Source organism: Callospermophilus lateralis, chromosome 16, assembly GCF_048772815.1.
Source record: "Callospermophilus lateralis isolate mCalLat2 chromosome 16, mCalLat2.hap1, whole genome shotgun sequence".
NCBI classification, from domain to species: domain Eukaryota; kingdom Metazoa; phylum Chordata; class Mammalia; order Rodentia; family Sciuridae; genus Callospermophilus; species Callospermophilus lateralis.
The window spans coordinates 56010770-56030144 of NC_135320.1; the positions used below are offsets into that span (position 1 = coordinate 56010770).

Below are 19375 nucleotides of genomic sequence, written 5' to 3' on the forward strand. Positions count from 1 at the left end.
AGCCTCTGAGACCACACAGGCACGAGCAGTGCCCTCTTGCCAGCCCTCCCTCTCCCTCTCCACCTCTCTCTCTCTCTCTCTCTCTCTCTCTCTCTCTCATGACATGCTCGCTCCTCACAGGAAAGCTGACAATAAGAATTGCTGCAACTTGAAAGTAGGAAAAGTCAAACTCTCCCTTATCGAATGCTTAGGCCTTATATGTTAGGGTTTTTTGTTTTTTTTAAAGTCTTCCTTTAACTGCAGATTCCTGTGAAGTAAAGTCAACTCGTACTTCATAAATTCTTTTGGTTTTGAAAATGCCGTTGTCCCTTCCCATGTTTCCCAGGGCTCAGCCTTATGTAAGAGCATCTCGGAGTAGGCTTCACATGGCCTCTTGGTTTCCATCACTCTTGTAAAACTTTTATTACCACACTGAAGGTTTTACAAACCACTAACTCTTAGTCTAATGACTATGCCTCGTTTATAAATATTTACAAGCCCTCAGAAAGCACACATGCTGTACCATCTTTGGTTCTGGGGAGCCTCTTTGGAAGCTTGTGTGGCTGCTGCTGGGTGCCCTCATTTGGTGCTGGCACCAGGGAGAGCATGTAATAAACCAGAGGCCCCAAGAGCGCTCATAAATGTATATGGAATCGTGTTTAACAGCTGGATTAAGTCACTTAGCATTTAAATGCTGTATCTAGGCAAACCATGTGCCTTCATATGCATCTATGTGTGTGTTGCGTTTTTATTTCACCAGCCAAAGCACAGATACAGAAGTATTATAATAGGCAAGGAGGTCAACTAGAAATCTTGACTTTTTTAACACAAATTGTAAATGACATGTCTGTCAGCTGTTGTTCATGACGAGCTTCTCTCAGGAGTGTTATGCTTCCTCTAAGTGCTAGTCCTTGCTTGGACTGTAGCACAGCCGTATTCAGTTTGTAGCTAATGTAAGATTGCCAGGGTTAAGGACACTGTAATGTCTAATGGTTATCTATACACTTGCTTCTCAAGATGTGACATCATTTTGGATCTGTAACATTTTATGGATGGTTCTAAGCAGATGACATCACTGCAGCATGGAAGTGTTTTCCAGAAATCAGCCAGTACACTCCCTTGTTTCTCTCCCCACAGGTATTTTACACGGAGCTGGACTTTCTCAGCTTCCCAAACAGCGCTATCAGCCAAGTGATCTACATGCTGACCAGGCTCCAAACAGCCATGTCAAATATGTCTGGTAACTTATTGAAACACTTGCTCAATTTTACAATCCCCATTGTATGTTAATAGCGCCTGGCTTGCTCCCGAGCTAATAGGCCATGCTTCCAGGGGAGCCCAAGAGGAGCAGTCATTCTGGGCACTGGCCTCTTGGGCAGTAGTAGCAGAGCATCCTAGAGGACCAGGGAAAAGCTGCTGTTCCCAGGTTTGGGGCGGGTGGCAAAATTCTGTTCCACCCTGACCACTCAGGGAGAGGGCAGACATTGGCAGAAAAGCCAAGGTCTGTGAGAAGGCCCGAGATTCCCTGAGAAACCCACACTCTAATTAGGAGGTGTCAGTTCTAATGGAGAGAAGCAGCACAACAGAGCCATGGGAAATCTTTGTTCCCAGGAGGAGCCGGACCTGACAATTAGCATTTCAAGCTAAAGTGAATAATCAGATTGGTGAGGGCACTTTGCCCTTGGGGAGATTTGTGTAGGATTGTCCCAAGTCTTTGGTAAACAGTGAGCACTGACAAGTGACTGCCTTTCCCAAGCCATCTCTGGGCCTCACTCACTTTCTTTTAAACAGGAAAATGCTCCAGTCTCTGGGCAGACCAGAAGTCCACATGGCCTTGGATGTGGTTCTCGTGAGAGGTTCAGGCCAGGAATATGAAGGGTGCCTGCTGCTGACCTCAGAAGTACTCTTCGTAGTGAGCATCAGCGAGGACACGCAGCAACAGGCCTTCCCCGTCACAGAGATAGACTGCACACAGGACAGCAAGCAAAGCAGCCTGCTCACTGTGCAGCTCAAGCAGCCGAGAATGGCCTGTGATGTGGAGGTACACTTCAGAAAATGGGGGATGGGCTCACTACTGGGCAGGTTGAGACACAGGCCAGTCACTGGTGCCCAGGCATTTATGTGTCTCAGGAGGGGCAGCTCTGGAGACCTGGAGAGCTGTGAGACAGAACGGATTGTGAAGGTGGTGGGGAATGGGGTTTATTGGAAGACCCCACCAGTATGCATGCGAGCCCTTCCCAGGAGGCCTGGGGTGAAGCACCAAATGAATAGATCAAGGCCCTTCCTGCTCCATTGTCATAGGGCTCAAGTGCCTCAGGACAGGACAGTGCAGTATGTTGGGACTCCAAAATGAGTGGGATGGCCTAGGAAAGGTGAGGAACACAGCAGCAATTCCTGGCAGCTACCCACAAAGGAAGCCCCAGTCTACACACAGCCTGCGAGCAGCTCCAGCAGGCCTGTGGGTACAGAAAGAACTGATGCAAAAGTGAGGGAACCAAGACGAGGGCAGGGCCCCCTTCAAGCTGATGCGACCAAAGATTCCTCCCTCAACTCTCTCCCCAACATCCAACCCCAGAGATTTATTTTATACATAGATCTCTTTCCTACCCACTGCTTTAATTCTCAAGAATAAGACAGAACAATTTCCTGTCCTGTAAGTAACACAGGTTTGGGGATGGTGCAGCTTCCTGGCCCCACAGTTCCTGGGACACATAGGATGATATGGAATAGATGCTCAGGTGGGGCATCCTGAGTGTCAGGGCTGAGGTGAGCCCCAACCAGTAGCTGCAGCCTCCTGAAGTCCAGCTTAGCGCAAGCAGATGCACCCACTGGAAAATTGCTCTGCATCTCTGCCTCCCAGAGATGGCCTAATCCACAGCCCTAACTGTTGACCCAAGAAATGAATCTTTTTCCATATGGCAAGGTGGGGTGATCAGTGGCAAGCTGTAGCTTATTGGTCCTAACTGAGGACTGAGTGGCCTCAGCAAAGGACAGCAAGCCTTGCCTGATTGCTTTTTTTCATTATTTTCTTCCTGATATGGGAGCCTGCCTCCCTCACACCACTGTTTGGGTAAAAATTATCTGAGAAGATGGAAAGCAGCCAACCACAACAACTCTTAGGATTTCTCTAGTTTCTTGGATCATAATCAGTCAGGCTTTACGCTGGGGCTTGGCACCAGAGCTATACTGCTGCTTTGAGTTGATGACTTTCTGGGAATAAACAGAGGTCAGATGTCCAGGCTGACTTTATTAACATTTGCCAAAAATCTTCTGATCCACTTGACAATAAAGCAGCAGTGATCTGGCTACAGGATTTGGCAGAGGATAGTATCATTATCTTCAAGTCCTTAGTCCTTAACAAGAAACCTCCAAGACCCTAATATCTGTGACCATCTTTTTTCCTTAGCTGGCCTAGGAAAAGCTGAAGACCTTAAACGACTGAGACTGGAGATTCATCTTTTGTGGTTAAACTGTCTTCAGTTGTGATCCTTCTCCTTTGCATTTCTGTTTGCGAAGGATACTGAGAGGACTCATTGTAGCTGGAGAGGAACAGACCTGTTCCCCCAGGGGTTATGGAGATGATAGCAGGAGTCAGTACCCTTAGCAAGTGCCAAGGCTGAGACCATGGAATCACTGAGTTAGAGGTGGAAGCACTGGGGCTCCGAGACCATGCTCAATACTGGCTTTCCCTCAGAGTGCAGGAATAAAAGAGGATTGGGATCCAGGGATGGCTAAGAGAAGACAGGTAAAGACAAGACCAGGAGTGTTGCACAACAGCCATTAGACATGCAGAGCTCTCAAAAGCAGCACCTGGCAGTGGGCAGAGGGTGGATATCCAGTGTGCCCCGTCTCCACATCCTGCTTTCTTTGTATCTTTTCCACCTTACGTCCCCACCTCAACTCCTAAGAGACAGTAACTACCCCCTTAATCCTGTGTCCATACCCTAGCCTCCCTCACTCACCCCAGAGAAAACCCAACTGCAGAGTACTTTAATCTGAGTCCTTCATTAAAAGGACTGTAAATCAAGGTATTTTCCACAGGGGAGGAAAGGGGCTTTGGGGTGCTGCTTTGACACACCCGACTCCTGTCAGTGCCTCTCAACATAATGCAGGTATAGATCGTGGTTAGGAAGCCTACCTGCTGTCTTGCAGTGAAAATCAAGAGCAGTATTTCAAGCTGTTCATATAAAACAGCTTTTCTGGTTTATTGCTTTTGCCTTGGAGGCTAGGAATCATAGCTCCTTTGAATTTTGGAAGGAATTAATTTGTAGATGACATCATTCAGTATATTCAAATATGGCAGGATTCAGATATTTTTAAATCAGCATTTGCTTTTCTTGGTTAAATGCAGCCATTTTTAGGGGTAATAATTGCTTAATATGCCTGGCACGTTATTGAAATCCCTTATGAGAGGCTCAAAATGAGTCAGAAGGTCAATTTATTCCTTGGCCAGGTTCCTTTCACAACACGGGTTTTCCTGTGCTGCTGTTCAGGAGGAGCAATTAAGACTTTTTTGTGTATTCAAAGCTTTCCAGCTGAATTCTGGCCCCATCAAATGATACCATCGGAGCTTTGGCTTTTGCCTGGTGGTGCACAGCTTTCATCTGTCAGTGAATCTTTGGGAGCCTTTCTTTTTTCTCAAGCATGAAACTATAAGACAAACTCTAGGATGTCCTTATTCCTCTGGCAAGCCCCTTGACTCTCTTTGCCATCTTCCTGGCTTTCTGCAGCTTTTAAGACACTTTCAGCTGCGTTGTTTCTGGGTCCTATACAGAAATATAAAATTATTTACCACTACTTTGAGAACAAAAAAAGCCCGCATTAAACTGCTTGTGATTCTTCCAGTGTGGTCTTGCCAACATTCAGTAGGTAAAAACCAGTAGGTCAGTAGCTACTTAATTCTCAGATCAGTGGCTTGCACTGCAAACTTCCCACTGTGCTTGATCAGCACACTAGATAGCTGTTGCAGCTCCAGCTGCCTTTGATGGGCACTTTCTCAGAATAGCTCACATAAGAACTCAGCATATCTCAGTTCTCCTCTTCAGTTCCACTGAAGATCAGCCAGACTTTTATGAACCATAAATGTACTTTGCATCCTCCCTCTTTTCCATAAAAATTTCCCCTTCCTCTGCCCAGCTTTTCTGTTTTCTCTGGCTTTAAACTGTAGTATTTATAAAAACAGAAAATGTTACAGTTCAAAAGGTATTTGTTTTTTTAATGTTCTGCCCAGAGCCACTGGTTTGAACGAGGTGCTCTTCTCCACTTTCTGTCAAACCGAAGAGGTTTTATCTTAAGAGGTTCAGGGAGCCAAGTTAACAGAGCTTTTATTTTGGGATGCTGCGTTTAATGTTGATTAAATTTAAGCACAGGGGAGACAGACATTTTTTCTTCTTTGTTCCTGGGCTGCTTGTTAAAGAGCAATGACAGATGTTTTAATACTTAATGGGTAAAATGTTATCAAATCATCAACTTCAAACATGGGAACTTTATGCAACACCAGATGCTTTATTCAAAGAGTTTCTCTCAATATTCACACACAGAGCTTTTGTTATATTGCTGAAAGTGTTATATAAAATAAAATAAAAGGAAAACAAAATAAAAGGAAACAATGCTTTGGACAAAATGGCTTTATTAAATGACCTAAAAGGCATCAAGGAAAAATAATTTTGTTGTGGAAGTCTCATTATAAGATCTGACAACTAATGAATCTTTATTCTTGAACACAGGTAGACGGAATCCGAGAGAGACTGTCAGAGCAACAATACAACAGACTTGTGGACTATATCACAAAGACGTCTTGTCACCTGGCCCCCAGCTACTCTTCCATGCAAACACCATCCCCTGTGGTGGCTGTGGAACCTCCCCTTTCCACTGTTAAAACATACCATTATTTGGTGGACCCACATTTTGGTCAGGTCTTCATTAGTAAATTTACCATGGTGAAGAATAAAGCCCTAAGGAAAGGGTTCCCTTGAATCCCTTCTAAGATGCTGATTCTTGCTTGTGCAGTTTATTTTTTAAACAAAGAGCCTAGAGGTTAGCCAAGAGATACGGAATCAATGATGAATAAAAAGATAAAGAAAAAAAAAAAACTCTTTAACATTAATTGTGGACAAAAGACCAACACTTTTCGGTGGTTCAGGTATAGTAACTTCTAAAATTACTTAGCATCTTTCTCCCTAAAAACTAAAAATTAGATACTTTAAGATGGAGTAAAAAAAAAAAAGAGTAAGAAGGGGACGGGGTTCCTTTACCATTTGAAGACAGTGATTAAAACAATGCCGTTTGCTAAAATTTTCACAATTATTTGGACCTGTTAATGCTCTGCTCTACAGAAAAATACATGGTTAGGCCTTAGAATGCAGAGGCAGAGTTAAAACTTCATCCCTAATTCCATCTGTTTTGGGGGACTGAGATACCATCTCTGCCCAATATCTGTTTTGGGGGACTGAGACAGATATCACCTCTGCCCAATACCCCTTTTTTGCAAAGGTTGATTCTTTAAATGAAATGAACTTAGAACTCTGTTGATTAACTTGTTAAATTTGCTTAACTACAGCAACATTCTTTTAGTGAAAGCTACTACGTGTATTCCCTCCAAAGTCTGCATTTTACTGAAATTCACAAAACAGTCTATGACTCTGGGTACATTTTAGAAAAATGTTCTTCCAATTTGTGTTTCAAATAGACAAGCTAAAAATCATTTGTGTCTACCAATGACAGACCTGAAGTACTCAGGTGAGTTTCTTTAGTTCCACAAATAACATGTTAGGAACTCCTGGAAGGGGAGCCAAGAACACAACATTAATACTAGCAATGACATCAGTCCAGATAGTTGTTTATTTTTCTGAGTGATTTGATAAAGCATGAAGATATTGCTAAATATTATTTTGCATCTCAGATTGGGTTTGACTCAGGGTCTAGAGTTAGATAACTTAAATGTTCAGTAAGTATCTTTCTCATGGTCTAATTAATTAAATTTGTCTTATTACTTTCAAACTTGGGCCTATAACTTATTGCCTACAATTGTGAAATGCTAAGAAAATGCAATTTTAAAGCCAACTGATCTTTGACTCAACTCTCACAGAGATGTAGGCACAAGTCACTCTACATCACTGTTAAAGGAAAGCAAGACTGTTTGTTAATGGACAATTCAGGTTGTATATGAAAAATGGCTCCTCAGTTTGTTATATATACTTGTTTAGGAAAGTGACAGTTTTGTCAATCCCAAGAGTAACTATTTTTAAGAATGTAAATATGTACTAATTCTTGTATGTTTTATGGTAATTTTGCATACTGCTAAGAACTGTTATGTAAAGTTGTTTAAAATAAAAGGTGTCCTTGAATTTCGGGCCATATATAAACATCTATTTTTAACCAGGAGTTTTTAAGATGAAGTTCTAAGAATTCTTTAATATTTATTTTTTAGTTGTAGAACTAAAAAATATCTTTATTTTTATGTGATGCTGAGGATCAAACCCAGGGCCTCGCACATGCCAGACGAGTGCTCTACCACTGAGCCACAACCTCGGCCCCCACACAGATTTTATTGGAAGAACTATCACTGTCCTTTAAGAGTCTACAATACAGAAATTTTCTATGGACTCCTGGAGACCCTTTCAAGGCCAGGACCAGGTAACTGCACCTGGGAGTCTCTCAGTGAAACAGAAAAAACATCAGGGTAATTAAAGATGTACAAAAACGGGGCTGGGGTTATAGCTCGGCCTCGTACATGTGGGGCACTGGGTTCAATCCGCAGCACCACACAAAAATATTGTGTCCACCTTAAAAAAAAAATCTCTAAAACAATGTATAAAACAATGAAAATTGCAAGAAATACTGAAATCAACATAAACAGTGCTAAAAGTTTCCAACCAATTACAATGCTTTTGTGCCCCAAATTATCAATAAGAATTGAGCAAAACATTGTATACAGTATTTGTTAATTGTTTATTTACCAAGAAAAACTATTTCTTAGCCCACATATATTCATGTTTAATAGTTCAGGAGCACAAGTCAGTACAAACTTCTAAGGACCGCAATCCAAAGAAATTCTGTGGAGAGAGAGAAAATAATTAATAATAAACATTGTCTCTAATACTCACTACCTTTTGAGATTAACTGAGGTCTATTCCTTATTAGTAGACCCTACATTTTCACTGCTCACCTTCAACCCAAGGAGAAACCTCAGGCTGCCTAAGCTCTTAAGGTGTCTTCTACCAAGCTGCTTGACCACCTTAACTAACTAGCCTCTTTTCCATTTTGGACAAAACATATCTTACACTTACTACTTGCTTTCATTTAACAAATTCTGCTTTCTTCTCCCCGTCTCAAGTCCAACCCCTCCCCCATTCCCTCTCATATCTACACCTGTTGTTATAAAAGAACTCATTTGTTCCAAATTGTTTGTTTCCAAATCATCATTGTTCTTACAGGTTTTTAGAACAATTACCTTCGGGTAAAAAAAATAATAATCTGACAAATATAAAAATTAGCCTGACACCATCTAATTATGAGATACATGCCCACTGTGGAAAATTTGAAAATTTCAAAGTTAAAACAGCAATGTTAAGAATTATAAGTCTATTAATATTTTTGTGGATCTTTTTTCTCCAGTCTTTTTCCCTGTGCAAGTCTCACTATTAGCTCATCCCTACACATCTTAGTACATTTATCTGCATTTCTAGAATTAAGTCATATAAGGCAAAAATCGCTCATAATATAAATTACATTTAACAATACATCCTTTCAGATCAATTTAGTAAATGATCTTTCATCAGCACACCAAATGATCTTTCATCAGCACACCAATCAATTCACTTTTAGATGTAGAACCTTAATTCACATAAGAGATATAAGGACCTCATGGATATGACAGACCAAATCAGAATCTACCCCCAAAAAACTAGCATATCAACTGGGGAATACTCTAACAAACTATAAAAGGTTATCTATCTAGCCAGGCTCAATGGCACATGCCTGTAATCCCAGCAATTTGGGAAGCTAAGGCAGGAGGATTACAAGGATTCCAGGCTTCTGCAATTTACCAGCACGTGTCAGGCAGTGGGATGGATCCTCAGCACCACATAAAAATAAATAAAATGAAGATACTGTATCCATTCACAACTAAAAAAAAGTATATGTGTATATGTATGAATATATGCTGGCTAGAACAGAAGATCCCTGGGTTCAATTCTCAGTACTTAAATAACAAGAACAAAGGCAAAAACACCATTGTTTTTTGAAAAGGCACTTCATTGCCAACCTATCAGTTAATAACAAAATATGTGAAATTATTTTGAACATAAAAAGGAACTTCCCTATGTCAATAATAAGATACTGGACTATATAACTCCAGACCACACCCCTCCTACCCCTCATAAAACATATGTAGGTTTGCAATAACTCTAGAAACCAGTTAAGCTGCAGCAACCAAATGAACACCTAACCAAGAAGAAAACCCCTCAAAATAGGAAATTTTGTGACATTTTTGCTTGACCTTGCCCCAACCCCTCTTCAGGCAATGCAGTTATATGAAGGAAACTGTCCAATTCCTGGCTCCTCCCTGGGATTGAAGGTAAAGAATACAACTTGCTTATTACAACATGCTGGCTAATCTGGGTTTGTCTTGCCTGACTTGGAGCACTGATGGGAATAGTGGGTGGTACAGTCAGAATATCAGGTTGGAAACAAATGAAAGCAATGGTGGATGCCTTGGCATGAGAGCTGCAGACTGACTGAAGCCAAGAAATTATAAGAGGCAGAGAATAACTAGGGTTCCAAGAGGAAGCAGGACTGAAACTTTTTAGGAAAATTAAGAAAATTAAGAGTAACTGGGCTGGGAATGTGGCTCAAGCGGTAGTGCGCTCACCTGGCATGCATGGGGCCCTGGGTTCGATCCTCAGCACCACATAAAAATAAAATAAAGATGTTGTGTCCTCCAAAAACCAAGAAATAAATATTAAAAATTTCTCTCTCTCTTTAAAAAAAAAAAAGAATTATGAATATTCAGAAACTGTAACAAAAAATGAATCCTGAGTAGATACATTCTCAGGAAAAGAGGATTCTGAGGCTGTATGCCAGGGGATGATTAGTGAAAGTCTTCTCCCATATGCAGTCAAAATCTGCAGAGTGAGAGATAGCTATTTTGTTCAAAAGCCAAAATTGCCACAAAAGATTACAAAGCACACAAAGAAACAGAGAAATATGGCCCAAGAAACAATATCTCCAAGAACAAGCCACAAAGAAACACTGACTTCTGACTAAAAACTTAAAAACAATTATCTTAGTATGTTCACTGAGTTTGAAGAACAAGAACAGATAAAAAAAAAATCAGGAAAACAACATGAACGAAATAAAAATAATCACAAAAAAGCTGAAAAATATAGTAACTCAATTAAAAAAAATCAAATATTTGAAGAATTAATGCCAATCCTCTTCTAAAACCAAGAAAAAAAATACTTCAATACTTAAGCTGGACAAAAACGAGAGAATTATAGGCCAATTGCACTAATATTGATGCAAAAATCCCTGATGAAACACAAGTAAACCACTCAATAGCACATGGAAAGGATTACACATAAGGGCCAAGAGGTTTATTCCCAAAATGCAAGTATGGTCAAACAAATTCATAAATGTGAAACATCATAGTAACAGAACAAAAGATTTTTTAAAAAATTACATGAGTATCTTAATAGATGCAGAAAAAAGTCTGATAAAATCCAGAACCTTGTAACGATAAAAACAATATACTAGGTACATAAATAATGTATGCTAAAATATGTGACCTTTTTAAGCTATTCAATAATATGTACTGAAATCCTAATCAGAAAAATTAGACAACAAAAAGAAAAGACATCCAAAACTTGAAAGATGTCCGTACCAAAAAAAAAAAAAAAGGATGACAGTTCTAACCAATGCAATCTACAGATTTAATGCAATCCCAATCAAAATGCCAACAGCATTTTTGGCAGAAACAGAAAAAGCCTTCAAAGTACTTCAAAGTACTCTAAATAACTAAAACAATCTTGGGGGGGAGGGGATTCACATTTCCTCATTTCAAAATGAACTACAAAACTATAGTAATGAAAACAGTGTAGTACTGACATGAAGACAGGCATACAGAGCAATGGAATACAATAGAGAGCCCAGAAACAAATCCTTGAATATGTAGACAACTGATTTTCTACAAGTATGCCAAGACCATTCATTGTGAGAAGACAATCTTAACAGGACATCCACATGCTAAACAAGTTATATATTTACACCATATACGAAGATTAACTCAAAATAGATAAAAGAGGGCCGGGAGGTAGCAAGGTCATGGGTTCAATTCCTTAAAAAAAAAAAAAAAAAAAAATCGAAGACCTAAAATGTAAGCACTAAAACAATAAAATGCTTAGAAAAAAACATGAATTGGACATCAAAATTTAAAACCTCTGCAAAGGATGCAATCCTCAGAGTGAAAAGGTAACTTGTGAAATAGGAGAAAATATATACAAATCAATCATATCTAATAAGGAGTTATATCCAGAATGACATAACTGATATAATGAGCCCCCACTACTCAACCAAAAAAACAACCAAATTCAAACATGAGTTTAAAAATGTGGAATTTTTACAACCTCCAATATACCCAACAAGGATAAACAAATGACCAATAAGCACATGAAATGATGTTCAACACTGCAAATCATTAGGAAATGTATATCAAAACCACTGAGATCTCACCCACATTAGGAAGATTACTACCAAAAAAATCAAAGAGTAGGGCTATGGTTGTGGCTCAGTGGTTGAGCGCTTGCACATGTGAGGCACTGGGTTCGATCCTCAGCACCACATAAAAATAAATAAAAACTAAGCTATTGTGTCCCTGTATAACTAAAAAAAATATTTTTTAAAAAATAAATAAATAAAAGAGTAACAAGTGTTGGTAAGGATGTGGAGAAATTGGAACATTTGTGCACTGCTGGTGAGAATGTAAAATGTGGATAATAGTATGGCAATTTCTTAAAAACTTAACAAAATCATCATGATTCAGAAATTCCATTTCTGAGTACATACCCAAAAGAACTGAAAGGAGGACCCTGAAGAGATACACCTATGTTTGTAGTAGTTATTTACAACAACCAAAAGTTGAAAGCAACCCAAGTGTCTACTGATAAATGGATAAACAAAATGTAAATACAACAATGGAACATTTTTCAGCCTTAAAAAGTATACATCCTACACACAAATAAACACCAAGAATATTATGCTAAATAAAATAAACCAGTCACAAAAGATAAATACTCTATGAATCTACTTATATGAATATCTAAAGTGCTCAAATTCTTAGAAAGTAAAATAGTGGTTGCCAAAGCCTCAGGGCAGAAGATGGGAAGTTGTTTAATGGATAGACAGTATCAGTTTTACAAGAAAAGAGTTCTGGAAACTGCTTGCACAATAATGTGAATGTACAGTAATTAAATATTACTGAACTATACAATTACAAATGATTGATAGCAAATTTTATTTGCATTTTACCACAGTTCAAATGTTTTTGAAAAAGAGACTTCAAAAAATGGCATTACCTTTATATTCCAAAATTACTTTACACTCTGAAAGATTCCAGCCCGCCTCATCTCCTCAAAATCTTTCATGGAATCATAATTTCTGTAGAAATCTGCATATGCCTTCTTTCTTGGTTCAGCCACACCAAACTAAAAAGTTAACATACTGTTAATGTATTATTTGGATTATTAGTAATATCTAAAGTAAATTACAATATCATTTGTGTTCACTCTTTAACCCATTATGTTCTACAAAGAATTGAAAATTTGGGACTTCATGGGATTTGAACCCTACAATTATAAGATAAGGAGTAGGAGAGGTGACCCAGATGCAAGGAATGAGGAAGTAGTTTCATGAATCATGAAAACTAAACAGCAAAAAAGGGCCCCCCTTCCTAGGCTGTACCTTTCCCTGGGTAAGTTATGTATGTATGATTTATATGTGTGTTTGGTGAGAAACAAGTGCAAAATGGTAAGAGCCAGAGGATGATAGTAGCCAAAATGCTAAAAGATGTCTGACAAAAGGTAAACAGTCTTCTCTCCAGCAAGCATAAATATCGCCATAATATTTGTTACATGCTGAGACGTGCAACAATTTTCTAGTTCAGTTAAAGCCACATTATGAATTTCAAAGGAGTCTAAAGTTGATTTGGTAATCATCAGCCTCTAAAAGGCACAGGAAACTTTCTAGATGATTTATACTTCAACAACACATATGCTTTTGAAAGTAGAAAGGAGACTATTAGAGATGAGGAAGGGAAATGGGGAAAAGTAGGATAAGGGAGGTAATAGGGAGGTGGGTTTTACCTATACTAATATGCCACAAGGAATAATATTCTGTGTAATTAATATGTACTGATAAAAAAACAAACTCTTAAGAGTGAGAATTGGCTTACTGGCTTATTTTAAAATGAAGAAATGAACCCAAGATGATGCCCACTGATCACTTTGAGAAAAAGAAAGCTTTAATGCTGCTAAAACTGCAGCAAAAGGATTAGGGGGAGGGGTCTTCATTTTGTTGTTGTAATTTTGTAGTTTCTATATACAAAGGGGAGAAACAAAGAAAAAAATAAATGAAGATTCAAGAGAGCAATGTAGACCTAATCAAGGTCTAGAAGAAGTACTAACTGGCAGGGGGCTGGAGCAGGATTCAAACCTATGGCAAAAATTTTATTCTCCACAAAACACTGCTTAGTGTATTTCAATGTGTGGGTTACAATCCGAATTCAAATCTAAGCCTGCATATAAAAACCAGGAAAAAATTCAAGTATCATTCCACATAAGTGAAATACTACAGAAACACAAATGAAGTCTACTGGGGCCCATCACTATACATGGTATTTAATTTTATGCATAAGCTTGACACAGGGCTAAGGGATATGAAATACAGATGAAAAAACATTATTTCTAGATATATCTGTAAGGGTATCTTGGGAAGAGATTGGACTAGAAAAGATCCAACCTCACCAACGTGGCAGGCATCATCCAATCCACTGAAGGCCTGAATAGAACAAAAGTAAGAGCAAATTAGCTAACCCATCCATCTTCTTTTGCCTTTGGATATCAGAGCTCCTGGCCTTCAGACTCTGGGACTTAGGCCGCTTGCCCGAAAGGCATTTGTACTTGGGACTGGGAGGTATACCATTAGCTCCCCTACTTCTCAGTCCTTTAGACTTGGACTGGATTACATTATCAACTTTCCTGGATCTCCAACTTGTAGATGGCAGCTCATGGGTCCTTTCAGCCTAACTCTCGAGCCAATTCTCACAATAATCTCTTCATACACACTCACACACCCTACTGATTCTGTTTCTCTGGAGAGTCCTAGCATACTATACAAGGCAACCACAAACAATTTGTTAGAGAAGAATTATTTTTCATTAAGATTTTTTTTTGGAATACTAAGGCAGAGAGAAAGTAATAATAAGCTGTTAGTAAGCCCAAGAAATTAAAGAAAATATTATAACCTCATCTAAATTATTTTGTCTGTTATATTTCAAATGGGAAGTTTCTTTTAACTCTGAAAAATCTGGACTTCAGAAAGAAATGAAATTTATCAATTTAGATCCTCCAGGTCATGAATAACTTTAATAAAGTCATAAAATAATACATACCTGAGGTCTTACATGTTACATCAATACAAGAAGATTTAGAACAAGCCTAATTTATGATAGCAATTAGTAAACCTTGGGGAAATACCACTTTGATGTAAATGCTGTTCATTTACCTCTTAAAATCTAACTCATATCCATAAATTAACCTTTAGAGCACAACTAACTTATCCAAAAATTAATTGCTGGATAATAATCCATGTAACACAAAGAAAAGTTGGCTGAAAATGTGAACATATTCCAAAACCTGTAAAATGAAAAACATCAAGTCTTCAAAAGCACTAAGCACTAATGGGGAGGGGAAAATGAAGGCTATTATAGCAACTAAGACAACCAAAGATCCTATCTTATTCTTTAGTTCCTCAATGTTTTGGAGACCTTCCTTCTAAACAAACCCCACTAGTTAACTATATACAAATGAAATGCTTCATTATGAAGCACTTCTGACTTTTCATCACAGTAGACAGACCATTAATCTGGCAAGAGCCCAGCTCTTCAGAGAAAAGGTAGAAAATATAATTTAACATAAAATACTGTGTTTGGTATGAAATGAGTAAGAACCCAGGAGAGTACAACCAACCTCAAGAGGAAAAGGGTACACACTGCTCCACAAAAGGAAGCATCTGAGAAGGCCTTGAAAGACAAACTGGAATTTGCCAATGAGATAAAAAATATTCCTAGCATGTTCATAACCATGGAAGAAAGCAGCAAATAGGTCTAAAGGCTCCAAGTGGAATGTATTAAAAGTGATTGGGAATGACAATGGAAAGGCAGAAAGGGCAAAACAGCAAAGGTATTAGAATCAAAAGTAGGTTTTAGTTTTAGCCTCTGGATGAGTTTATTTCACGTTATCCACCATCCATCAATAGTACTTGAAACCAATTTAGAAAGCGTGAATATTAAGAGTACAGCACACACAATTTTGCTGCAAACTGTTCCAGTTATATGTACTACAAACAAACTTTCTACCTGTATGTATGTGTTCACTAAATCAAAATGCAAAAATACATGTATTTCTATTGGAGGTTGAAAGTTTTAAAACTCACTAAACATTAGGGGCTACCAGTTAGAAGTAACAAGACTCTATACATAAAGAAGTTATAAAGATCAGAACTTTTATCATAACTATGATGACAAAGCCAAATAAGTCCCCCATCTTTCTTACTCATATATATCTATACCTTTTTCTAACATTTATTTCTAATATTTCTAACTTTATTTTGTATCCACTATGTGCCAAGCAACAGGGATCTCAAGGGCCAAGCAAAGGATTTGCTTTTGGGGCTTGTCTCCTCAAAGGGTGCCAAAGCAAGAATCCACTTAATGTTTTTGTTCAGTTTTTCCCTTCCTCTTAGTTTTCCCTAACTTTCAAGGCTCAAATTCCACTTCTTTGAATAAAGAATGGCACCTAAGGGCTGGGGTTATGGCTCAGTTCTAGAGCACTTGCCTAGCACACTAGGCACTAGGTTCAATCCTCAGCACCACATAAAAAAATAAAAAAGAATGGCACATGATATCCTCCCCCTAAAACCACATTCTTTCACTTATGTCCTATCTTGCAACAGCTTCTAAAACTTTTTTTTAACCTCTCCATAACTCTTCAGTTCTTAAGGACAGAGGCATTAGTCGTATTATTTTTTTGGATTCTCCAATGCACCTGAAACTCCATGTTACATACGATTGTACTGAATTTTAGATACTGGCTCCTATTCAATAGATACTTTTAAGGAACTATTTGTGTGTAAGGCTCTTACACTGGCGTGCCAAGTAAATAAATGACAGACCTGGCCTCAATAAGGCTCAGAGCCTAGTAAAGATTACAGACACTAAGCCAGGCATGGTGGTGCAAGCCTGTAATCCCAGAGGCTCAGGAGGCTGAGACAGGAGGATCACAAATTCAAAGCCAGCCTCAGCAACAGTGAGGTACTAAGCAACTCAATGAGACCCTGCCTCTAAATAAAATACAAAATAGGGTTGGGGATGTGGCTCAGTGGTTAAGTGCCCCTGAGTTCAATCCCCAGTGCTCCCCCCTAAAAAATTACAGACACTAAACAAAAAATGATAAGTGGGAGGAATTACAAAAGCTCTGAATTCTCTCACAGACTATTTAATGATAAATATGTATTATCATAAACATTTTTATAAAAAGGCATTATAGGCTGGGATTGTGGCTCAGTGGCAGGGAGTTTGCCTCGCACGCATGAGGCACTGAGCTGGATATTTATGGTTGTTATATTTATGTTATAAATATAACATACAGCCTTTGATAAAAACACAAGGTTTAACGTTAAAATCCACCTAGCACAGCATTAAAATGTTACTGTGACAATTCTTCAAGGTGTCAAACAGAATTACTGCCTTTCCTGCCCCTCTGTACACTTACCCTCTTTAAGGGTGGGACTGTATGATACCAAAATTTATGCGTTGAAATCCTGAGCGGCAACACCTCAGAATATAACCTATTTGGAAATTAGGACTTTAATGTGGTAAAAACAAGGTCTAAATTAGGGTAAGTCCTAACCCAATGATTGTTGTCTTCATAAAAGGAAATCTATCCAGTCATGTGCCCATACAGAGAACAATGTGAAGACTGAAAGAGAACAGAGCCATTTAATAAGGCAAGAAGAAAGGCCTCAGAACACATCAACCTTTCCCACAGATTTCTGATCTTCAGAACCATGAAAAAAATAAACTTCTGTTGTTTAAGTCACTATGTCTGTGATTCTTTGTCATGGCAATACTGGCAAGAACACAGCTGCATCTAAAGATGAAGGACAAACCATCTGGAGATTAGGAGGTAGTTCCTGTCATAATGAAATGCAGGGAAGGCAAGAGAGCAAGCACAGTAAAGAGGAGTTCATTTTTAAAAGACTCTTGATGATTCTGCAATTTGTATTTGGGGTAAAAATGGGAGTTCATAACCCAATTAAATCAAATGTATGAAAGATGATATGTCATGAGCTTTGTAATGTTTTGAACAACCAATAAAAAAAAGAAAAAGACTCTTGAAATTTTATACAAAACAAAAAACAAATATACATACCTTATAGAGAGCTGCAACCCCCAGGGCAACCGTGAATGCTCCAACAATATGAAACCTCAGACGCTTGGCCAGAAGACCCCGCATCTGAGGTTTCGCCAAAGTGCCGGAAGCCATGGCAGTTACTGTCCTTCATAGGTAAAATAAAAAAACAAAATCAACAACAACAAAGATATAAAGAACTCTCATGCATGATACATTTTAGTCCTTAGACAAAGGTCAATGGTGGACTGACTCCTCCCACAAAGCCCAATAGGACGTTGAGTGACCCAGCCTGCAGAACAGTCCAGATACCCCAAATAAACGTGGTCATTGTGGCACAACCAGAGACCCTGAGCAAAAAGTACGACTAAATTTCTCTCCCAACCACAAAGACATGCAGAAGCTCTAGTGGCAATTACAAGTGCATTTAATTTTTTTTTTTTTTCGGGACAATTCCATGAAACAGTGAGCTGGGTGTTCTGCAATCACACCGTAAGCCACTAAAACGCAGACCGGACCGCAGCGGCTGCCTCGAGGGCCCGGTGCTCCCTCCGCAGCCCAGACACCTGGGGGGAGGGGGGTCCTTAAAGGCCGAAAGGTGACCTTCCTCAGCGGCCCAACTCTAACCTCAAACCAGGCTACACAGCAAACAGCGGCCCACCCCCTACGTCGACCCCCCAGCCACACGACCGGCTGGGAAGAACCCCCAGCCCCTTTAACGAATGAAACACTGGGCCCGATAGTCAAATGACCTAAACAAGGTCAGGCTGACGGGAGGAAAACGCAGCGGGACCCGGGCCCGGCCGACCCACTCCGAAGCCCGCAGGCTTCCTGAGGACCCCCCGGCAACCCCGCTCCCACGGAGCCGCCCGCTTCCAGCCCCGCCGTCCGCCGCCCTCCTAAGACCACGACGGGGGCGTGCAAGAGGCGACGTGGGAGAAAAGTCCTTGGCTTCACTGCGGCTGAGGCTCAAAGTCACGACTCAACTCCCAGGCCGACAAAGAGCGAAAGGCGGCAGTCTTGAGAACCCCGAATGCGGGTCTCAAACAGTACCCGAATGCACCTCCACAGCAGCGTCCTTCCCGGTAGATAGAGAAATGGACGGTTTTCCCGCAGTGCGCAGGCGCAGAAGGAGACTGCGCCGAGAGGCCGCAGCGACGGGAACCTAAAGAGTCCAAAAGTCTTTCGGTGAGCCTCCTGGCGTTTACTACGGAAATCCATGCGCTTAGGATCTACATACTATGCGACCTTGAAGCAAAGGATTTGACCTCCTGAGACAGTTTCCCTAGTAAGCTTAAAATGGCAATCTTATTCATATAGTTATTATAGACTTATGAAGGAATACGAAGATATTTAATATGTGAAAAAAATTAATGTACCCTACAAATGCAGTACTAATTATCCCCGGCCAAACGATTGCTTAAGCATGTGCAAACCAAAGCTTTATGACTTTATGTGATTGAGCGCTTGGTTTGGGTAAAGAGTGAAAGAGATAACTTCCAGTAACTCACAGCCTAACAGATAAGACAGACACAAACAGATTAATACCAATCCCCCCACAGTGAGAACGAACACCCATCTACCACAGAAGCAATTTGGGAGGGTTGACAAAGCTGAGCAAGTTTTAATGAGAGGGGCATTTATGTTGGACTATTAGTAAAAAAACAGTGTTTTCTAAGGCAGGCAACTAAAAGCTCCTGGAAAGTGGTGTA

The 19375-nt window shown here is 39.6% G+C and overlaps 2 protein-coding genes across 5 annotated transcripts in view; one reads left to right on the forward strand and one right to left on the reverse strand.

Moving 5' to 3' along the window:
- Nucleotides 1-5973, forward strand: part of Vps13b (vacuolar protein sorting 13 homolog B) — a 736334-nt gene extending 730361 nt beyond the window's left edge. For all 3 annotated transcript variants that reach the window (XM_076835849.2, XM_076835851.2, XM_076835850.2), the window contains 3 exons: nucleotides 1117-1219; nucleotides 1771-2020; nucleotides 5706-5973. In XM_076835849.2, coding sequence (XP_076691964.2) covers nucleotides 1117-1219; nucleotides 1771-2020; nucleotides 5706-5954 — 602 coding nt within the window. In that variant the 3' untranslated portion in view covers nucleotides 5955-5973. The remainder of the gene's footprint in view (nucleotides 1-1116; nucleotides 1220-1770; nucleotides 2021-5705) is intronic.
- A 1932-nt stretch (nucleotides 5974-7905) lies between these two features.
- Cox6c (cytochrome c oxidase subunit 6C) lies at nucleotides 7906-18821 on the reverse strand. 2 transcript variants are annotated; one of them, XM_076835853.2, is made up of 4 exons: nucleotides 18717-18821; nucleotides 17685-17811; nucleotides 12552-12680; nucleotides 7906-8033 (listed from the first exon to the last, which is right to left on the reverse strand). In XM_076835853.2, exons 2-3 carry the CDS (start codon nucleotides 17796-17798, stop codon nucleotides 12567-12569), a joined length of 228 nt encoding a protein of 75 aa, XP_076691968.1. In that variant the 5' UTR covers nucleotides 17799-17811; nucleotides 18717-18821; the 3' UTR covers nucleotides 7906-8033; nucleotides 12552-12566. The 2 variants fall into 2 exon arrangements, with proteins under 2 accessions (XP_076691968.1, XP_076691969.1); XM_076835854.2 differs by having other exon boundaries at nucleotides 18727-18794.
- Between the last annotated feature and the right edge of the window lie 554 nt (nucleotides 18822-19375).

Excerpts from the sequence above, each read along its gene's own strand:
- Cox6c (XM_076835853.2), bottom strand. The coding sequence starts at position 17,798 with ATGGCTTCCGGCACTTTGGCGAAACCTCAGATGCGGGGTCTTCTGGCC. Across the intron at positions 12,681-17,684 it reads GGGTTGCAGCTCTCTATAAG|TTTGGTGTGGCTGAACCAAG; the intron begins GTATGTATATTT and ends TTAACTTTTTAG.